Raw genomic sequence first — 19,976 nt, 5'->3', positions numbered from 1 at the left:
AAGGCCACTTCTGTGTTTGATATTAAAAATGTTTATGACTCTGAGCCTGTTTTCTGTGATATTTTGAGAATACCTCTCTCCTCCTTTCTAGTTACTTCTTTCTCTAGCCAGTCCAAGATGTGTAGTGCTTACCTAGTTTAAAGGACTGGCTCTGGCTCCTACACTACACACTACAGACTGCTGTAGCATAGGACACTCACTCTGGGTGACAAATCCAGAGGCTTCATTCACCACCCACTGGAAACCCAGCAGTCCCAAGGGAAGAGGTTTGGGAGAAGAGGCCCTCTTACCAAGTCACCCCAGATTCCTGCCCCAGGCTGAGATATTTCTTCTAGAGAGAACAGCATTGGCTGGCAAGAATGCTTTATGCCAAAATTGACCTTGTCCCCCTCTGCCCTAACCTGTTAAAGTTCCTGAGAAACTTACACGTTTACATATAACTTAAGTAGCCATTCCCTTCCATGGTATGCCTGGTGTGGCCGATAGTTTGGTCTAAGTTTTACCAATGGCACACTCTGCCCAAATTGACCTGCTCCTAAAATAATCATGGCATTCATATGGATCCCAGGTCATTAATATAGACCATTCCCTCCACTGCCTTGAAGAGTTTCTTTTCAAGAAGGGTAGGGTGGGGGGAGGGGTATTGTCCTATGCTGTGGTCTTATCTCTATTAAGACCACCTTAATTAGTCAAAGATGCCCTAATAATCTTTAAAATCTCTTCCAAAGAGAGGGTATTAGGCACAGGATTCCTTCGTCCTTGGAAATCCTTTGGACCTTATACAGATCTTTCCTCTCTCCCACCTTCTAACCCAACAGGTTGTAAGCACAAGTCGTCTTCAAGTAAGGAATGTCTAATTATATCTCCCTCCAGTATAATAAATCCTACTAACCTTACATCTACAAAATAAAAAGGACTGCTTAAATGGTCTCCTCAGGCAATTTAATGTCTTTGTCACCAAAAAGAGAAGTAACTGGTAATTGCTAGGATAGCATCTCTCCTTAAAATCTTTATTGACTTGCAGTTTGCACAATTTATATATTCTTAAATGTCCAAGGAGGAATGAAATTTTTTTTTTTTTTAAGATTTTATTGACTTACTAGTTGGGTGAGGAGGAGCAGAGGAACAGAGAGGAGCAGAGGGAGAGGGAGAAGCGGACTCTCTACTGAGCCAGAAGCCCAACACAGGACTCAGTCACAGGACCCCAGGGTTCATGCCCTGAGCCAAAGGCAGATGCTTAACCAGCTGAGCCACCCAGGTGACCCTGATGTAAACTCTGTACCTCATTCCTCATTCCCTTGAAGTCTTAGACAGGGATATGTGTCAGCATGAGCTTTTAGCATTTCTTGGAATGCTGCTTCAATGTTCATGCTTACACAGTGACTTTCCCTATGTGGGTAAACAGAGAATACATGAGCAGTCCTTCATGAAAGTCAGTCCACAAAGTGATAAAAATGTGTCTAGTGTCATAACCAGGAAGTGAACTGGGGAATAATTTAGAAATCAAGGTAGAATAAGGGTGAGGGTTTTGTAGTGTGGTTGAAAGAACCCAGTGGTCACCTCAGAAGATCTAGTCCTGGCTGTGATGCTGACAGACTGCAGAGTCCCATTCCCTTATATCTAAGCAGAGTTAGTTGAATTAAATGATACCCAATATTCCCATCAGCTTTCATATTTCTGAAGGTAATCTCCGTGAGGGGAGGGTCACGGAGTGGGTGTATAGGAAGTGTTTCTGAAGGAGGCAATGCCATCTGGCCGGAGACCATGAGAAACACACCTAAAGTTGAATGAGTTGGGTTGACTGATTGCTGTAAGGGGGAACACACACCATGGGACCATGGGCCATCTCGGAAAGAGGGTGCTAGAAAGGAGGTATAGGATTTAGATGTGTGTTAGGTGATACAGGGAAGGATTTAAGGAAGTGGGAATTTGTTCGAGATTAGATGCTATCAGGAAGCTGAAGTCCTGCTGTGATTGGGTGTCTTATCAGTCTTATCTGACAGGAACTAGACTAGAGAGGCAGACTAGAAAGGTTAATGCTGTAATACGTAAAGAAGCATAGTTATTCACAGTAGCCGAATTGGAGGGATGTTGGTCATTTTTATGGCTGGACAATGTTCATGTTTTTGTTTGTGTTCAGATATAAGATCTTGGAGTGATCTTGTTTTTGTCACGATTCATCATAGTCATAGAGCAGTCTTGTTTGATGTTGAAGTTTTGTGAAATTGTTATGTTCAACAGGAGAATGCCAGGGCCTAGCTAGGAGTGCCAGGCTAGCTCCAGGTGTCAGGGACTGCTTTTCTCTTTCTCACGGGTAAGCTTGCCAGCAAATAATTAGGAAGTCATGTTATTCAATGTGGGTATGTGCATAGTAGTTGCCTTCTTTTCCAAGAGTTCGAGTGAAGCGTACTTGGTTCCCTGTTACAAAATACAGTTAAGATGAGCAAACTTTTAAGTGTTAGAAAACTGAAAGAGTTAGAGTCGTATACTCATCAACCTCTCTGGAGTGATTAATTTTCTTCTAAGTTAATTTTTAATGGGAAATTTTATACTACATGGTGAAAATACTTCAAAGATTCAAGGAAGGCAACAATGATATTGTTAGGATAGGAAGACAAACAGTGATGTCTTTCCTAAAAAGGGCAACATGGGTTTTATATAGCAAAGTTGTAACCGAATTTCTCCTCTGACAACACAGTCCCACTTCTGGGAATATATCTTACAACTATACCTGTACATGTGTGAAGTGACTCGCATACAAAGTTACTCGTCACAGCTTAGTTCATAACAGCACAGTCTTGGAAACAACCCAAGTATCCATCTATAGAAATGATTATGTAAGCTCTGGTAAATCCACAGAGTAAAGTACTGGGTAGCTGTAAAAGAAAGAATGAGGAAACCATTTATATACTGACATGGAATGGTATCTAGGATATATTGTTAAATGAAGAAAACAAGATAGAGAATAGTACTATCTTTTGTAGAAATGGAAAACAAAAAGAATATATATATTTACTTATATCTATATAACACTACAAAAATATATAGGAAATGAATAAAGTCATCTATAAGGGAAAAGGATCTCCAGAGAAACAGAACTGAAGGGATATGTATATATAAATATACACAGATTCATTTTAAGAAATTTGGCTTACATGGTTGTGAGAGTTTACCAGTCTGCAGTCTGTCAGGGAGGCTGGCAGGCTAGAGACCCAGGGAGAATTTGATAAAGTAATCTCAGGTCTGAAGGCTCTCTAGAGACAGAATTCCTTCTTGCTCAGAAGACCTCAGTCTTTTTCTCGGAAGGCCTTCAACTGATTACACAAGACCCATCCCCATTATGGAGAGTAATCTGCTTTACTGAAAGTCTGCTGATTTAAATGGTAATCATCTTGGAAAAAAAACACCTTCCTGGCAACATGTAGACTAGGGTTTGACTAAAATATGGCTACCTTGTTGTCAAATAAAGTTAACCATCACACCCATGTACAATTATATCTATATTTGTTGTGTTTTTTTAATAGAAATGGCAGCATATCATACACACTGATACATACCTTATCTTGGATGCTAGCTCTCCATGTTTTGAAGGAGTTGGAGTAATCTCCAAGGAAATAAATACATGTCTCAAGTATACGAAAATTGATAATCCTGTATTATGAAAGATATGATTAATATAAAAGGGAAACAGGGACTTTGAAAGACATTTGATAGTCATTCATGTTTACATTCTCTTAAAGTTCCCACAAACTGACAAGGAAAACACTGACCCCACAGTCACAAAGAGCCCGTTCATGAAAGAAAAGCTGCAGCAAGGAAGAAAACATGTGAAAATTGTTCAGCACACAAACACTCAAAGAAATGCAACTTCAATTTTTATTAAACTCTTTTTTTGAAAAAAGCGTAAGCAAGAGTGTTAAGAAACTCTAATGCAGACTGCAGGGCTGGTGTCAGAGTGAACGAAAGCCTTTCAAAAGCAGCCCGGGAGGATGAATCACAAGCTATAAAATCATGCCCTTTGGCCCAGTGATCCCTTTTCTGGGAACTAATCTCAAGGAAGTAATTCAAAAGATGGTGAAAGGCGTAGACCCAAAGGTTGATCACTGTTAACATTTGTACACTTGAAGAAATGGGAACAAGCTAAATATCCTGAGGACAGGGGAATCCAGGCTCTTCATGATTTATTACTTCCATGAAATGAGCCATTAAGAATCAGTACAAAGATGGCAACATAGCAGATGTGCATAACTTAATGTTACATATCACAATTATATCTTGCCCTGATGACAATGAAAAGGAAATTATATATATATATGAACAAGGACAGATCAAAATATAAAAACCTAGAAACCATTTGATCCATTGGGATTTCAGAATTGAGAGGGACATTTCTTTTTTGTTTTAGTTCTATTAATATTTGTCTTCAACCATTCAGGCTGCAGAATACTGTAGACTGAGTGGCTTATAAACAACAGAGATGTATTCTTCACAGTTCTAAAGACTGGGAGGTCCAAGATCAAGGTGCTGGATTTGTCTAGCAAAGACCCACTGCCTTGTTGATAGGTGACTGTCCTTTCACTGTGTCACATGGTGAAAAGGGATTCTTTTATTATTATTGGGCACTCATTATTTATATTTATATTATTGGGCACTCATCCCAATAACAAGGGTTCATGACCTAAGCACTTCCCAAAGGTCCTTTATTGAAATACCATCACATTTGGGGTTAGGTTTCAACATATGAATTTGGGGGGGATACAAACATTGAAGGTATAGCAACACTGTTATAAACTGTTTACGTAACTATAATATTTTAAGATGAGCAATAATCTCTGCTTGGAAATTAACCATCTGTTGATTAAGTCTGGAGTGATGCTACAGTTCCTTCAGACGTTAAGTATGTATGAGAGAACAGAGAAATCAGGAAGCTGACCACATTCCCATGTCAATAAAATTAGGTCTCTTTCTAATATTAAAACAACTAGTATTACTTACTTTGTAGTTATAAAAGGTATTCTGTTGAAATTGTAATAGTGCTTCAACCACATAAAAACCCATTGAGGTATTGTTTATCTTGTCCAGCTAAAGGATCAGATCAGTTTTTTCCCCCATTGAATACAAATGCCCAATTAATAAAGACCAAATGAGGAGTAAATATTTGGTGTAAATGCTTCATTGTTTTTTCAGTTTCATGTCCCATCTCATGATCTTTCCCTCAGATTGAAAGACAGGTTCTCAGTGTCTGTGGACCTCTGCTTTCACTTTTTGACTTATTTTCCAAATTTGGAATACATTGGTAGAGACCATCTTCCCAGTGGGACCTTTCCCAGTTAGTACAATGGATTTGCCAAGGAGGGAAAAGACGGTTGTTAAGTACTCAAGTCCCTGCTTGTGCCTGCCAGGAAAGTGAATTTGGTGTTGACTCCTATGACGAACATGTTTTTCAGGGTGGATCACTTGTACACGTTCTTTGTTCAGTGGTCTCCTGACGTCTATGGGAAAGATGCCAAAGAGCAAGGCTTCGTGGTGGTGGAAAAGGAAGAACTGAACATGATTGACAACTTCTTCAGTGAGCCAACCACCAAGAGCTGGGAGGTGAGCGCTCAGGAGGGACTGAACCGTCATGGTCCTTAAGCTACAGTATGTAATTGAAGTCTTCTTGGGTCCAGACACTAAGAACTTCTTGGCTGGCAAGAAGTTAGGTTTCTTGTGCACTTTGGAAGTGATCGGGGAAAAGCTTTATTCCTCTGTTTGAGCTAGTTTTATGTGTCAGATAAATGCCACACTGCTGGGTCATTTCGCTTTTCCTTTTAAACACTACTGATGGCTCCCCTTTATGAACAGGATGAAGTTCAAGCTCCTTCATGTCGCCTGGAAAGCCCTTCATAATTTTTTTGAGCATTTACCAAGCTCTTCCCATGTCAGGGGCACAATGGATGAGATAAGCAGAATTTACTATAGATGGATCCTTACAGTATAATGAGAAAACTGCCATTGTAGGTGAAATGCCAAGTGCTATAGGAGCATGGAGCCAGGCCCCTGAATAGAGCCGGGGGATCAGGGAGAGCTGCCCAGGAGTGATTAGAAACGAAGATCAGAAGGAGGAGTTTGGGCAGTTGGGGTGGCATGGGACATGGGACACGGTCTGGCCAGAGAGGAAAGTCTGTGCAGAGGACTGACCCAGGGGAGAAACAGCGCATGTAGCACATTTAATAAACTAGGAGAAGGTCAGTGTGGCTGGACCGTAGGGTACGAAGCTGAAGGAGGGGCGAGAAACGAAGCAGGGAAGGGAAGCCAGCAGAGGTACAGCACAGAGGACCTGTGAGCCCTGTGCATGTTCCTAAAGGTAGTGGAAGGCATTGAACCCTTTTGACTCTGGAGAATTATACACGCATATGCATCTCAGACAGCTCTTTCTTGATGGCAGATGTTCAAGGATTGGAGTTGGACAACACTTGAGTCTCGAAGACCCATTAGAAGGCTCTTTTCAGTCGTCATTGTTGAGAGCTAATGGTTGCTGAGAGAGTGACAGTGGGGATGGAGAAAATTGAGTGCTTTTGAAAGATAATTAGAAGGTGGAGTATACAGGATTTTGTGAGTAATTATTATATGTGGAAACTAAGGAAGACGTCAAGATTGATCTCTTGGTTTTCAGAGTGGGAACTGGAGGGTAGTGGTACCTGCCCTTCACTGAGATAGGAGCATAGCAAGAGTATTAGATTTAGTAGAAAATGCTCTGCATTCTGGGTTTAATCTAAATTTGAGGTGTCTGGAATTTCCAAGAGACAGCTGAAAATAAAACTTAGGAGAAAGATCTGAAAATACACTTTTGGAAATCCTTAGCAAAGTTGAAGTTATGAGTATAGATGAGGTCATCATAGGAAGAGTATATACAGTAGGTAGGGAACGGGGTTCAGAGCAGAACCATTAAGGACACCTGCATTTAAGGGGCCAAAGGCAGTAAAGACCACAAAGGTGACTGAGAAGGAAAAGCCAAGAAGGAGGTAAAACAGGGAGAGTCATGTCTTAGAAGCCAAGGGAAGAGAATGTTTCAAGAGGAGGGTAACAGTCAGAATGACTTGTGTTACAGAGGAGTCAGACGCTAGGAGCTGAGGTATGTTTTCTGGGTTTATTATTTATTTATTTATTTATTTGACAGACAGAGATCACAAGTAGGCTGAGAGGCAGGCAGAGAGAGAGAGAGGAGGAAGCAGGCTCCCTGCTGAGCAGAGAGCCCGATGCAGGGCTCGATCCTAGGACGCTAGGATCATGACCTGAGCCGAAGGCAGAGGCTTTAACCCACTGAGCCACCCAGGCGCCCTGTTTTCTGGGTTTAAAACTGAGGTGGTGGGTGCCTGGGTGACTCAGTGGGTTGAGCCTCTGCCTTCGGCTCAGGTCATAATCTCGGGGTCCTGGGATCGAGCCCCGCATCGGGCTCTCTGCTTGGCAGGGAGCCCCCTTTCCTCTCTCTCTCTCTCTGCCTGCCTCTCTGCCTACTTGTGATCTCTGTCTCTCTGTTAAATAAATAAATAAATACATCTTTTTTTCAAAAACAAAAACTGAGGTAGTAGTTGGTGACTTTGACAAAAGCAGTTTCATTAAAGTGGTAAGTTTAAAATTTAGATTCCAGTGGTTCAAAGAATGAGTAGGAGATACCTAAGTAGAACTAATAGAGGTGGGAAACAACTCACATTTGGTTTTGGAGAGTAGAAATGAGATGATAAGCTGGAAGAAGTGAGGTGGAGAATGTTTTCCCGCTCCTGAGAGAGACTTTAACCTTTTGGATGAGGTCAGTGGGAACGCCAAAGTCAAAGTTACAGAAGATACGGACAGGAGGAAGGGAATGATCAGGAGAGCAGATCTCTGAGAATCGGCGGAAATGTGGGGGTAGGGATAGGATTGGTCTTAGGTGGGCGTGGGTAGTAGAAAAGGATAGAGTGTATACCAAAAAATGCAGCTTCAGTGGTGGTAAATCATGGCATTTTTCAAATAATGGTTTCTTTGCAGTGAAAGGAGGGTCACCTCCCGAGGTGAAGGAGGAGTTAGAGGAATACGGAGAAGGTATGAAGCAGCAGTTACAGACACTAGGAAAAATGCTAACAGAAGACTGTCATGGGGCGGCTGTCTGCTTTTGAGGGCACTGGACTTTCCTCGTGGCCCCAGGCTGCAGTGAGCAGTGATATTCTCCAGCACTCCCATTCTGGTTTTACGTTCGAGTGGGCAGTGGGATCCTTCCAGTGCCAGAACCTTGCCAGTTTGGGATAAGCAAGGCTGATAAACCTTCCCCTTGGGTCTGATCCTTTCTGGAACGCTGGGTCCTTTTATATGTGTGCTAGGACTGACACTTCTTTTTTGTCACTCCCTCGTGGCCTGAATGTGCGGCGGGCACACACACAGCTGCCTGCAGCAAACTCCTACCCTCCTTCAAGGACCCTTCAAGTGACTCCTTTGTCACTGCTGTGGTGCTCTCAGTCCGTCCCCTGTCCTGTCCTCCCACGGCTCGTCCTTCAGAGCTTTCTGGTGTACCTCACACCAGTTTACTTATTTCCATGTCTCCCGCAGTTCACAAAGTTTCTTGCTTGAAACCCCTGTTTGAAGATATTTAAGCCTATCGGCTCTTCCTCCCTTGGCTTTATCTATCAATTTAGGGTTTTTGTTTTTTTTTTTAAAGATTTTATTTATTTATTTGACAGACAGAGATCACAAGCAGGTAGAGAGGCAGGCAGAGAGAGAGGGGAGGAAGCAGGATCCCTGCGGAGCAGAGAGCCCGATGCGGGGCTCGATCCCAGGACCCTGGGATCATGACCTGAGCCGAAGGCAGAGGCTTTAACCCACTGAGCCACCCAGGCGCCCCAGGGTTTGTTTTTTTTTTTTTCCAGTTTTTGTTCCTGTCTCTGGCCAGTGTTTCCCAGTCGACTTTGCTGGTTCCTTTTCTCATGCTGTTCCCTAGGAGTTTGTCCTTGACCACCTTGTCATCTGTTACATCTTTCTTGGCTGAGCTCAACTCTTGTGGCTTGGCGCTGCTGACCCCCGCATCTGCCCCCGCCACATACTTCTTTCCCCCGAGCGGCTCCATTAGAGCTCATAGCTGCCCCACAGGCCCTGGTGGAAGAGGTGATGTGATACACGTATTCTGGCCAAGGTACCCAGGAATATCAAGTCCTGTCCTCACCTCATCTGCTCTGTTCAAGAGGCCCCCATAAGGTATGTGCACAGATGAAGCAAAGCCAGGAAGTGTGCATTTTCTTATTGAGACGGTGGCTTCTCGCTCTAGTATGGAGGCCCAGAGGGAAGGTGTAGATTGCATTAGGGATGAATCCTCGCCTGATGAAGGCCTGAATATCTTGAGCCAAAGCAGACGTCTTTAAGGGCTATTCTGCCTCTCTGCTCTAATCCCATCCTTGAATCTCAGCTCTTAGCAACCCCAGTGGGAGGAGAGGCCACACTTACAGCACCAGAGGAAAAGGAGCTACAGAGGTATGCAGGGAGAGAAAGTTCTGCTAGATGACTTGATGTGGGCCAGGCCTTCTCGGGCTGAGCCGCTGAAAAGGAAAGGGAGGGCAGATTCTTTTCTTTTCTTTTTTTTTTCTTTCTTTCTTTTTTTTAAAGATTTTATTTATTTATTTGACAGAGAGAGATGACAAGCAGTCAGAGAGGCAGGCACAGAGAGAGGAGGAAGCAGGCTCCCCGCTGAGCAGAGAGCCCGATGCGGGACTCGATCCCAGGACTCTGAGATCATGACCTGAGCCGAAGGCAGTGGCTTAACCCACTGAGCCACCCAGGCACCCCGGCAGATTCTTCTCTAAAGAATACTCTCTATATATGTAGTGGAAGAGGAAGAAGAAAGGAAGGGATAGAGAAGGAGGAAGAAATTCATTGGCCTATTTTAAGCTCCTTGTGCTTGCGCTGACAACTGGAGAAACAGGTGGCTGGACTGGTCAGGCCACCTTATCTCTGTTTGCTTGCCATATGACAGAGTCCAAAAGTGCAATGAGTAGAAGCATGCTGGCCACGATCCCTCCATGCAGGAGCAAGCTCTGCACACTAGCTTTACCGTAAAGCCAAGCCACTGTGAGGGCACCGCTCCTCCTCTGTGGGTGGGGAAGAGGCACCTTCACTCCCCCAGAAGCTGGCAGGTGTCTGCTCCTCAGCATGTCCAAAACAAAGACTCTTGCCCACAGACTTGCCTCTTCTCACATATTCCCATATTAATTAGTGGTGTCCCAAGCTAGAAAACTTGCTACCATCCTAGATTCTTTTCCTTCATTATCTAGCCAGAGTCTTACTGTGATTCTCCATGGTGCAGGACCTCTATCCCTCCACCAAACATGCCTCAGTCAGCCCCTATGCACCCTTCACTTGGACTGCCAAGGGCACCTCTAATCCCAGCCCAACCACCAGCCTATTCTTCCATACAGAGTTTCTTTAAATAAGCTTTATTTCCTAATTTTATATAAGTAACACCTGCTTATTGTGGAAAAATTTAGAAACTACAGAAAAGCACAATGCAGAACATTTAAAAATAATGTGACCACACTTAACACTTTTGTGCATTTTATTCAATTCCTTTTTTCTCCCTCACTTATTTTAGGATGTTATCTAGGGGGTGAGGGGTAGGGAGTCTTGCTTTTTATTTTTGTAAAAGGCATTCATACTGGGGCGCCTGGGTGGCTCAGTGAGTTAAAGCCTCTGCCTTCAGCTCAGGTCATGGTCCCAGGGTCCTGGGATCGAGCCCCGCGTCAGGCTCCCTGCTTAGTGGGGAGTCTGCTTCTCCCTCTGCCTCTTCTTCTCTCTGTCTCTCATGAATAAATAAGTGAATAAATAAATAAATAAAATCTTTTTTTTAAAAAGGCTCTTATACATGTTCTGTGCTATTTTACTTGCTGAAATAACGCCTGTGAACATATATACTCCCATGCTTATGACACTCCGTGCCTCCCCATCGCCTAGAGCCGTCATACCCACTGGCCAATCATAGAATCACCACTTGGTGAATTTTTTTTTTTTTAACTGAAACCTACACCTTTACCACTAAAGATGTTAGTTAATTCAGTAGGTCTGAGTGAGGAGTATCAGAATCTGTGTTTTTAAAAGCATCCAAAAAGATGATTTTGAAGAATAGCCAGGTATTAGGGAAAGTGGTCTCTAGATTAAGTTCTAAGCTTCTTAATGGCATTACTGTTTTTTATTTTCGCCACTTTTGTCCTTCCCCAGCTTCATCTCAACTTCTCTTGCTTTCTGTTCACAAGCCATAGTGAACCATAAGAACACAGCTCAGTTTTCTTCCTGTACTCTCCACCTGGACATCTCCCCACACCCTACCCTATGCTCTCAAACCGAAGTCCCATCACCTCTGTGTGAATTAGCCATCTCTAGACTCTCTGGGTGGCCCCTCCCACCTTTGAGTTGCTACTATTAGCATTTGTATTACATGGAATGGCATTCATTTATTTATAAATGTCTCTCAGACACTTGGGGGGTGCAGTTTGTTGAGCATCAGACTCGGTTTTTCAGCTCAGGTCGTGATCTTGGGGTTGTGACATTGAGCCCCGTGTGCAGCAAGGAGTCTGATTCGGGGTTTCTCCCTCTTTCTCTGCATCTCCCAATCATGTTCTCTAAGATAAATCTTAAAAAAAAAAAAAAAAAAAAGATCTCTCTGCTGTCTCCTCACCCATTTGAAACTGAGGACTGCTTTGTGTCCCCAGGTCTGGCAAAGTAGCTGGCACATGGCATCATAGAGAAGGCAGCCAGTAAATGCTATCTGTTGCAAAGGGTCGGTGCTGAGGAGAGAATGCTCACGGGCACAAAATCCAAGTGATTCTGCCCCAGGTTGTGTCGTGGTTCTTGCACTGAACGTAAGTTCTAGTTCACCTGGGTCTGGTCACTGAGTATCTGGCAGAGTTCTCATTAGAACAGACCCTTGGGATGAGCTATGCCACAGCCCCTGACCCCCTCAGCAGTACCAAAGACCATTTTGATGTGGAAGAGTCACAGAAAGATCGCTAAAAATCGATCCAATGGTAATCCGCATTTTTCCCCAACCCCCTATGCCATCGAATCCAGAAAGCAGAGGAGGGCTGATCGTGCTTATTAGTCACTAAGGGTAAATGTTCCTTTACCAGCTCTTTTGAAAAACTGAACCTAAAGTAACATTTTTTTTAGCCTCATATAAACCAGATGTTCTCCCATTCTTTTAAGTTCCTCATATCTAACAAACATGATATGGTATTGAAGTGAAATACCATTGGCCTAAGTATAATGAAACTACCTCGGGTCAAGGCTCCTTTTATCCTTCCTTCAAGATTCAAACCTGTTGCCGGCAACATCCATAAAGTTTTAAAATGGAAATTTAGCTTTAGAGAAGGTGCTGGAAAAAACTCCAAAAAGGCAGGGCGGGAAGAGCTAGCTTAGCCAGAGGACTATAAGGAAGAAAAATATAAGAAGACAAAGAAAAACAAACAAACAAACCAATGGAGTTTTGTTTCAGTTAGGAAACTTACCCGTTTCAAAGGTGAAAGTGTCATTTTACTGCCTCTCAGCTATGCCTGACAGGAAGTGTGTGTTTGCTCTAAATCCTAATTTGGGTGTGTTCCTGCAGAAATGCTGAACCCTCTCCTGAGGGAAACAGAAACTCAATTATGCAGGAAGCTAGATGCAGCACAAACCATTGTAGCTCCTCGTGGCCGGCAGCAACAGTGGTAGGGCAGCCAGGAAAACGCTGCTTCTATCTCATTAGCAAGCAGACGGTTCTCCCCCACTCAGGATGAGAATCCGAAGGTTGCCCTTGGACGTTCAGATTTTCTATTGTGCCAGACCTGACCAAGAGCCTTTTGTGAAGGTATGTGGGAGTCCTTGAGAGCTAATGAGGCGCTGGTGATTCCTCCAAAATCCGCCACTGGGTATGTTTCCAAATGCCTCCTAATTAGAAAGGATGTGCTGACATTTCAACCGAAGCAGGTATTTTATTTGTTTTGGGAGATGGATATGATGTGGCTTGTCCCTCCTCCTTGGAGTAAAAAATCCACATTTTAGTTTTTTCATTCAGCCCTGTTTGTACCTCTGTTAAATGTAGAGTTCACTATAAAAATATGTGCTTTATTTAATATACTTAAAATCCTGTGACTGTGACTCTTTGACAGGGTTTTAGGTAAAGCCCCATGAGAAGATAATAAAATATATTAGTTAATTTCCTTACCTGTAAATCTGGGTGGCAGGTACTTTATATCTGTCACTGTACATATTGCAAATTGAGTGGCGTGTTACCTAGCAACTTTGTTTAGATGTACATAAATGCCTTTTCTCTATAATGCAAAAGTCCACTGACGCTAGTACCCAGGTATTTTGATGAATTAGTCACTATATCATTTAGTGACTTCTCCAGATGTTAAGGGGGACAAAGAATAGATTTTTAAGTTGAAATTGACTTTGTTCATTCATAAGCATAGTTACAATGAAATAATAAATGTGTACAAAATCAAGTTTCTCAGTTTTGAAGGAAAGATTATTTTGATAGTTTCTGAATTGTACATAAAGAAATGTAACCTAATTGTAACTTAGCCTAAAGCTTTGTGTTTCTTTGTATTGTTGCTTCTGGTGGATGTTACCATTTGTTATTTCTATCAGGGTTTGTGGCTTTGTGCCATAGCCTTGAGAGAAAACAGGAGTCTTGATTTTAGTATATGTGCTGCCGAAGCGAGCACAGGGAGTCTTGATTTTAAAAAACTATCCTTATCTCCCAATTTCCCTATCTATAAAAGATTACAGAATGATTGCTATTAGCTCCTTAACAATTCAAACTCAGATGTAGGCTAAAAGAGAGTAATTTAGGGCTTTTCAGGGGTGTAGGTCACCTGTGGAATCAGGCATAATAATTCACACTCCATGAGCACTCAGCAGTGGTAGTAAAAGTGGAAAAACCTGTGACTTGAATTTGTACGCACTTAGTGTCTCCGCTACACTGTGTTAAATTCTGCATTTGCTCAGAAATTATAGCTGAAATTAGCCCTTTTCCAAAAGTCCCGGTTCAGTTTATGTCCTACTGCTAAAACTCCACCTGTTACAAGCACTTGTGTGCCTGAGGTCATTTTTAGCAGGCGAAGGAAAAGCAGCTATATCAGGTCTGGGGGTTTCTCTGCCTTTCAGATCATCACCGTTGAGGAGGCCAAGCGCAGGAAGAGCACTTGCGGTTACTATGAGGATGATGAGGAGGCCGCTCTGCCGGTCCTGCAGCCCCACAGCGCACTCCTGGAGAACATGCACATCGAGCAGGTGGGCTCTCCCAGGGGACTCAGGACCCGGGGTGGGGCGGGGGGGGGGGGGGTGGCGATGTTCCTAGGCCTTAAAGCATTTCCCATCCCTGCCTGCACTTGCTCTTCTCACGGTGGGTGGGGGAGGGGGAAGAGCCAAGTTCTACTGGAAGAACACCAGCAGCCTAACCAATACCAGCATCTGAGAGGTTACATTAGCTCTCCCTGTCACCTCTTCAGGAGTTTGGGGACTTGGCCAGAAACTGTATCCATCTTCTAAGTCCGAATGAAAACCCATTCTTGTCTTCAATACCAATTTTTAAATTATCCTACTGTAGTACTAATGCATATCCCTAACACTTAAAAAAGGATTCAGATTTATCCTGGTGATTACTACAGAGTTCCAATAGTTTTAACTTACAGGGATCAATAAAGGTTATATAGCAAATACACTTTACTAGCTGTATGGAAACTACCAACCACTAAGAGTAATTTTCCTTTTTTCTGTGATTTCCTTTGTTCACTTTATATTTTCTGAAAACCTGTAACTTTAGTTTTATGAAATACTGTAATGTGCTGTATTTGAACTGTAGTAAGGAATCTCTTGCATTTCTCCTGTTAGCTTAGAAACCTGAATTTCAGAGACCTTAAAGAATCAAGTTCAACTCCCTCAATTTGCAAATGAATCTGTGAAGGCTCAGGAAAGCCAAGAGATTTGACCAAGCAGCTACAGAAATGGGGTTCATGCTGATATTACAACTGATGTTAAGCATTCTGAAGACTTCAGTACTTCATAGCCTCCTTTGTTGGTATTTTTGAAGAGAGATGCATTATTGGTATTTATGGGAGCCAAGTTTAAGCTAAATGTTAACGTAAGTGAAAGATACAGCAAGGTGAATACAGACTACATTTGACTACTAGCACAAAACACCTGTGTTCTTTGCTCTCACTTCCGTGGGAAGCTGCAGTGAGTTGTCAGTAGCAGCTCTGAGCTTATGAGCATTTAGAAAGAACAAATGGAGAACCATGAACTGTTTGGTGAAGGTCAGGTTGAAGTGTAAAAGGGAAAGCAGGTATCTAATTCCTATCAGGCTAGGTGCTGTATCTCCAGATGTATAGTTGCCTGGTGACCCCTCATTCAAGTCCCTAAGAAGGACTGTATGCTCTGGCTGGCATTCCTGCCAAGGTAGCACCATCAAGGAAGAGATTTTTCCCTTCTCTCTCCTGGGGTATAGTTACAAATATTTGTCAGATTAAAAAGGAGCAACATGTGAGTAAGGGTGATTTTGAGCTTGAGCCTCAGGTACTTGCTTAGTGGTACAAGCTTATTAGATTTGTGGATAGATTGTATATTTACATCTCCGTCTTTGGATTTGCAGCTGGCCCGACGCCTTCCAGCACGGGTACAGGGGTATCCGTGGAGACTCGCATACAGCACATTAGAGCATGGGACCAGTTTGAAAACTCTCTATCGGAAGTCGGCATCCCTAGACAGTCCTGTCCTGTTGGTCATCAAAGATATGGATAATCAGGTGAAGCTTGTTCATCTCACAGAAAACATTTTGTGATGACGATGTTCAAACTTACACAATAGTAGAGAGGCCAGTGTAAGAACTTGCCATCATCCAGAGTTCATAGCTAGCAGGACTTTGCCACATACACTTCATAGGTCTTTGTTGGTTTTTCTGCTGAAGTATTTTTTTTTAAGATTTTATTTACTTATTTGACACACAGAGGTCACAAGTAGGCAGAGAGAGAGAGCAAGAAAAGGGGGGGAGGCAGGCTCCCCACTGAGCAGGGAGCCTGATGCAGGACTCGATCCCAGGACCCCAAGGTCATGACCTGAGCTGAATGCAGAGGCTTAACTCACTGAGCCACCCAGGCGTCCCTTGCTGAATTATTTTAAAGTAAATCCCAATTATTATGTCATCTCACCCCAGTATACTTCCAAATGTATCTTTAGAAAAAAATGGAGTGTATTTCCAAATACAATTACATAAAGGAATTCTTTTTTCCTGTGCTCGCCATGTAGTAGGAAGCAATAATGATATTCTACAACCTAAAGCTGGAAAAGCTGGACAAAAGTCAAGTCTGGATTGGCAGATAGTGCAGAAAAAAGTTCCAGTGCCATACCAGAACTCTTTACAGGTAGCTGAACTAGTGCCCACAAACCTTGCCTGCGTGGTTGCCCAGATGGAGAGCAAGTCAGGGCTGAAGTGTTTTGCACATGAAGGACCCAACTGTTACAAGGGATATTCTGTACCATTGCTTCTCGCCCTTTCTCTTGGTCTTGGAGGCAGTGGTGAATTCTAGATATTAGCCCCATGCACCCGCACTAGTATTCTGTCAGCATGGGTGTGAGTAGAATCTGGGCGGTTTTCTTTCATATACTGTCCACTCAGGTTTTTGCTCCACAAAAGGAAGACATCTTTCAAGATTTAGTCATTTTAGTTTGGTCTCTGCTATAGCAAGAAGAAATTTCTTTACATTTTTAAGATGTAGATGTCATTCTTTTCTCTTTCTGGCATTGAAGCAGGTTTTGTTCAACAGCTTTTCATTTATTCATATGTTGAGAAAATGTATGAGTGCCTGTTGTATTTGGGGCACTATGAAGCATTGCTTGCTCTGAAGCTATACGATTGTGGGCATTTTAGGGAAGTTGATATTTGCGATCATAATTTGTCTTGGGAGAAATTAGCAGAGAGATGGGGTTACTGGAGGCACTGTCTTTCTCAACTCTGATCTTTCCTGTGACTTTATTGCTGTGTTATTATAGATAAAGAATTGTGAGGAGTAGTTTGCCTATTATCATTGTTGTTATTACTTCTTTATTGATGACACTTTATTTAAACATTATCCAAGTGGGTATGGTCAGGTTAAAAATTTGTAAAATAATAACAACAAAGGCTTAGAATGGAATTACATAGGGATTTAGTGAAATGTTAGAGTTGTTTTATATGAGCTATGGTTGGATGGTTTTATCACATACAAACCCTCATCATAAGTACAGATTAGTTCTACTAATTTACCAAAAGATACCAAGTTTGTTGGGGAATGTGTTGGCAGCACAGAGCAGAAATGCAGCACAATTTCACCTGCACCCAGTGACCCCCCAAGGCAAGAATGTGGCTTTGCTGTGTTTGAGAACAGGGTAGAATAACACCTGTAAATTTATCTGGGAACAAATTATGTAAAATTCTAATTTAAAAGTATTATGTATGTAGAACAGCACCAAAGGGAGCTCTGCAGAATCAATAGTCAGAGAAACAACCATAATTGGTAGAAACTATAAAAACAATAGTCACTTCAAGTCTCTAAAAAACTGCTGTGATATATGCTCAAGGAGTAGGTCCCAAGCACTTCTTACCCCCTACCCAAGACCTATGTTTCAGAGGCTAAATTCCCGGTAAGTATGGCTTGGAGGTGGAGTATTATTTTCTTCTACCCAACCTCTGTTTGTAGGGGATATGCTCTACCTTAGGCATGGTAGAATGAAGGAATATCAAAAGCCCTTGCCGAAGCTCTTAGAGCAGAAGTTCTATGACCAAGAGCTACTTCCCCTGCCTGCCACCCTCCTCATAAAATAAAAGTGTTCCTCTGAGGGAAGCAGCCACTATCCAGCCCTTGGCTCCCCGCTCTAGGAGAAGAGGCAGATTGTAAGACTTAGAGCTCTGCTAACCTCCTCCCATGAACACACCAAGGTTACAACTGTACAACAGTTCTCTCTGAAAAGACCTGCAGACTAACAGAACAGATGTTGTATAACATAGGACGGGGCTGGGAGTGGGGGAGGGTGGGGACCAAAGAAAAAAAGCCACATCAAGATGGGTAGGAGGGGCAGAAAAGCAGTCTTGACAGGACTCCGCCCCATCCTCATAGTGACCCACAAGAGGGAGAGAGATCACAAAACATGCAGCTCCTCTCTGAGAAGTGAGGGGTCAAGTCCCACATTAGGCATGCCAGCACATGGGACCTGTACCAGAAAGGCAAGCTCCCAGAACAACGGTCTTTGAAAACAAAGGCTAATTTTGAAAACGAGGCTGATTTTTGGGAGAGCAAGAGGGCTGTAGGAAAGGGAAAATTGCATTGTTGAAGGGCTCACACACAGACTCACTTGCTCTGAGTCTCAACACAGAGGCAATAGCTTGAGAAGCACCTGGGCTGCACGTGAGGGAGATTTGTTGACTAGTTGACTAGTTTCAGAGAGTATAGCTGAGAGCAGGGGTCTGGTTTTTGTTTTTTTTACTGCAGACCTGGTGCTGATGGGTGCCATTTTTAGTGCACTCAATTTCCCTTGCTAGTACCACCAGCTCACTCCACGTTCCCCTGTGGCTCCAACCCACCGGGCCAGCCGTCTGTTCACCCAGCTTGGCCTCTGCCCCGCCATACCCGGCCCTCAGGCTGGCCCCAGCTCTGTGCTCATCCACCACAACCTCTCCAGACGTAGCATACAGACTTTCCCCAGCCCTGCACTCATCTACTTGTCCACTGTGGCTCCCACCAGACCCCTTGCACAGGCTCCCTGAGCCTGTACTTGTCTACCACACCCCCTGGCCTGTCAGACACAGTGGCTGAACTTGCCCTGGCCTAGCCCCTGTCCACGGCATATCTTTAAAACAAAAACAAAAACAAAAAAGGACATAGAGCTCTGAAGCTGTCCCCAAAGGAACGGACTTTATTTAGAAGAGTATGGACAAGTTCAAGCCAAAGAGAACCCTAGAAAATGATGACAGTTTGGGGGTAAACAATTAAGAGGAGGCTGGTAACTGCATAAAGACAACAAGCTAAACTGAGGAGCATCTAGTTGAGCAGAGAGAACCAGGAACAGAGATCGCTAAGGAGGGCCTTCCTAGAGTTAGGAGAAACTTCATAAACTGGCCAAAGAAACTACCCCTGCAGGGAGGGCCCAATTTTAGTCAGATTAGACTGTGGAGTGACTTATACCACAAGGCACTGTGGAAAATAGAGCAATCATCAGGCAATGGATGGAGTCTGATTTATACTAACTTAATTCCAGATAAGGTACTGAAATGTTACTTTGATATTGCTCAATTACATTTTCCCATTTTTATGGTAATTTTGTTATACATATTACATTGATATATATTAAAAACCCAATGATAAATTGTGCATTAAGGAGGGCACTTGATGGAATGAACACTGAGTATTAAAGGCAACTGATGAATCATTAAATTCTACCTCTGAAGCTAAGAATATGCTATATGTTAATTAAATTGAATTCAAATAAATAAATTTTAAAAAATAAAAAGATTACTACTTCATGTAATGGTTTTCCACTAAAGAAGCTGAGAGAGGACAGGAGAGCAAATACACATTTGTAGGTTTTGTTATATGAACCTTTTTGTTTTGGTTTGGTTTTACCACTTCTGGCTGTCTCAACTTTTTTTTCCTCCATGGATTCCTTTGTTCTCTTTTTGTTAATATATTAAATTTTTAATGGTATAGACTCAACAATATCATTATATACATACCATAAAATTTCTTTCAAGATAAATGAATAGAGGAGAAAGTGGACATTTTCTTACATAACCACAATGCTGTGTACCTAAGAAAATTAACAGTAATTCCTTAGTATCATCCAGTCCCTAATCCTTAAATAGATTTCCACGATTGCTAAGAAGGTTTTTTAGCTAAGAAAGAATATATTTAGAATCATGAGAGGGTGAAAGTAAGGTAGCTTTTCCTTTTCATTCCAGGAAAGGACCCACT

At 42.6% G+C, this 19,976-nt stretch overlaps 1 protein-coding gene across 10 annotated transcripts in view; it reads left to right on the top strand.

The window, feature by feature from the left end:
• NCOA7 (nuclear receptor coactivator 7) overlaps window positions 1-19,976 on the top strand; it is a 159,304-nt gene that overhangs the window by 134,673 nt on the left and 4,655 nt on the right. For 8 of the 10 annotated variants that reach the window (XM_032339627.1, XM_032339622.1, XM_032339629.1 and 5 more), the window contains 3 exons: window positions 5,448-5,595; window positions 14,143-14,268; window positions 15,626-15,778. In XM_032339627.1, the coding sequence (XP_032195518.1) occupies window positions 5,448-5,595; window positions 14,143-14,268; window positions 15,626-15,778 (427 nt within the window). Of the gene's footprint in view, window positions 1-5,447; window positions 5,596-12,660; window positions 12,839-14,142; window positions 14,269-14,868; window positions 15,056-15,625; window positions 15,779-19,976 lie in introns of those variants that run through there. The other 2 variants (XR_004284970.1, XM_032339630.1) reach the window with 2 other exon arrangements.

The sequence above is a fragment of the Mustela erminea genome, chromosome 4, assembly GCF_009829155.1.
Source record: "Mustela erminea isolate mMusErm1 chromosome 4, mMusErm1.Pri, whole genome shotgun sequence".
Lineage (NCBI taxonomy): Eukaryota > Metazoa > Chordata > Mammalia > Carnivora > Mustelidae > Mustela > Mustela erminea.
Note: the sequence above shows the minus strand (reverse complement) of the source record. Positions and strands in the feature narration are given on the sequence as shown.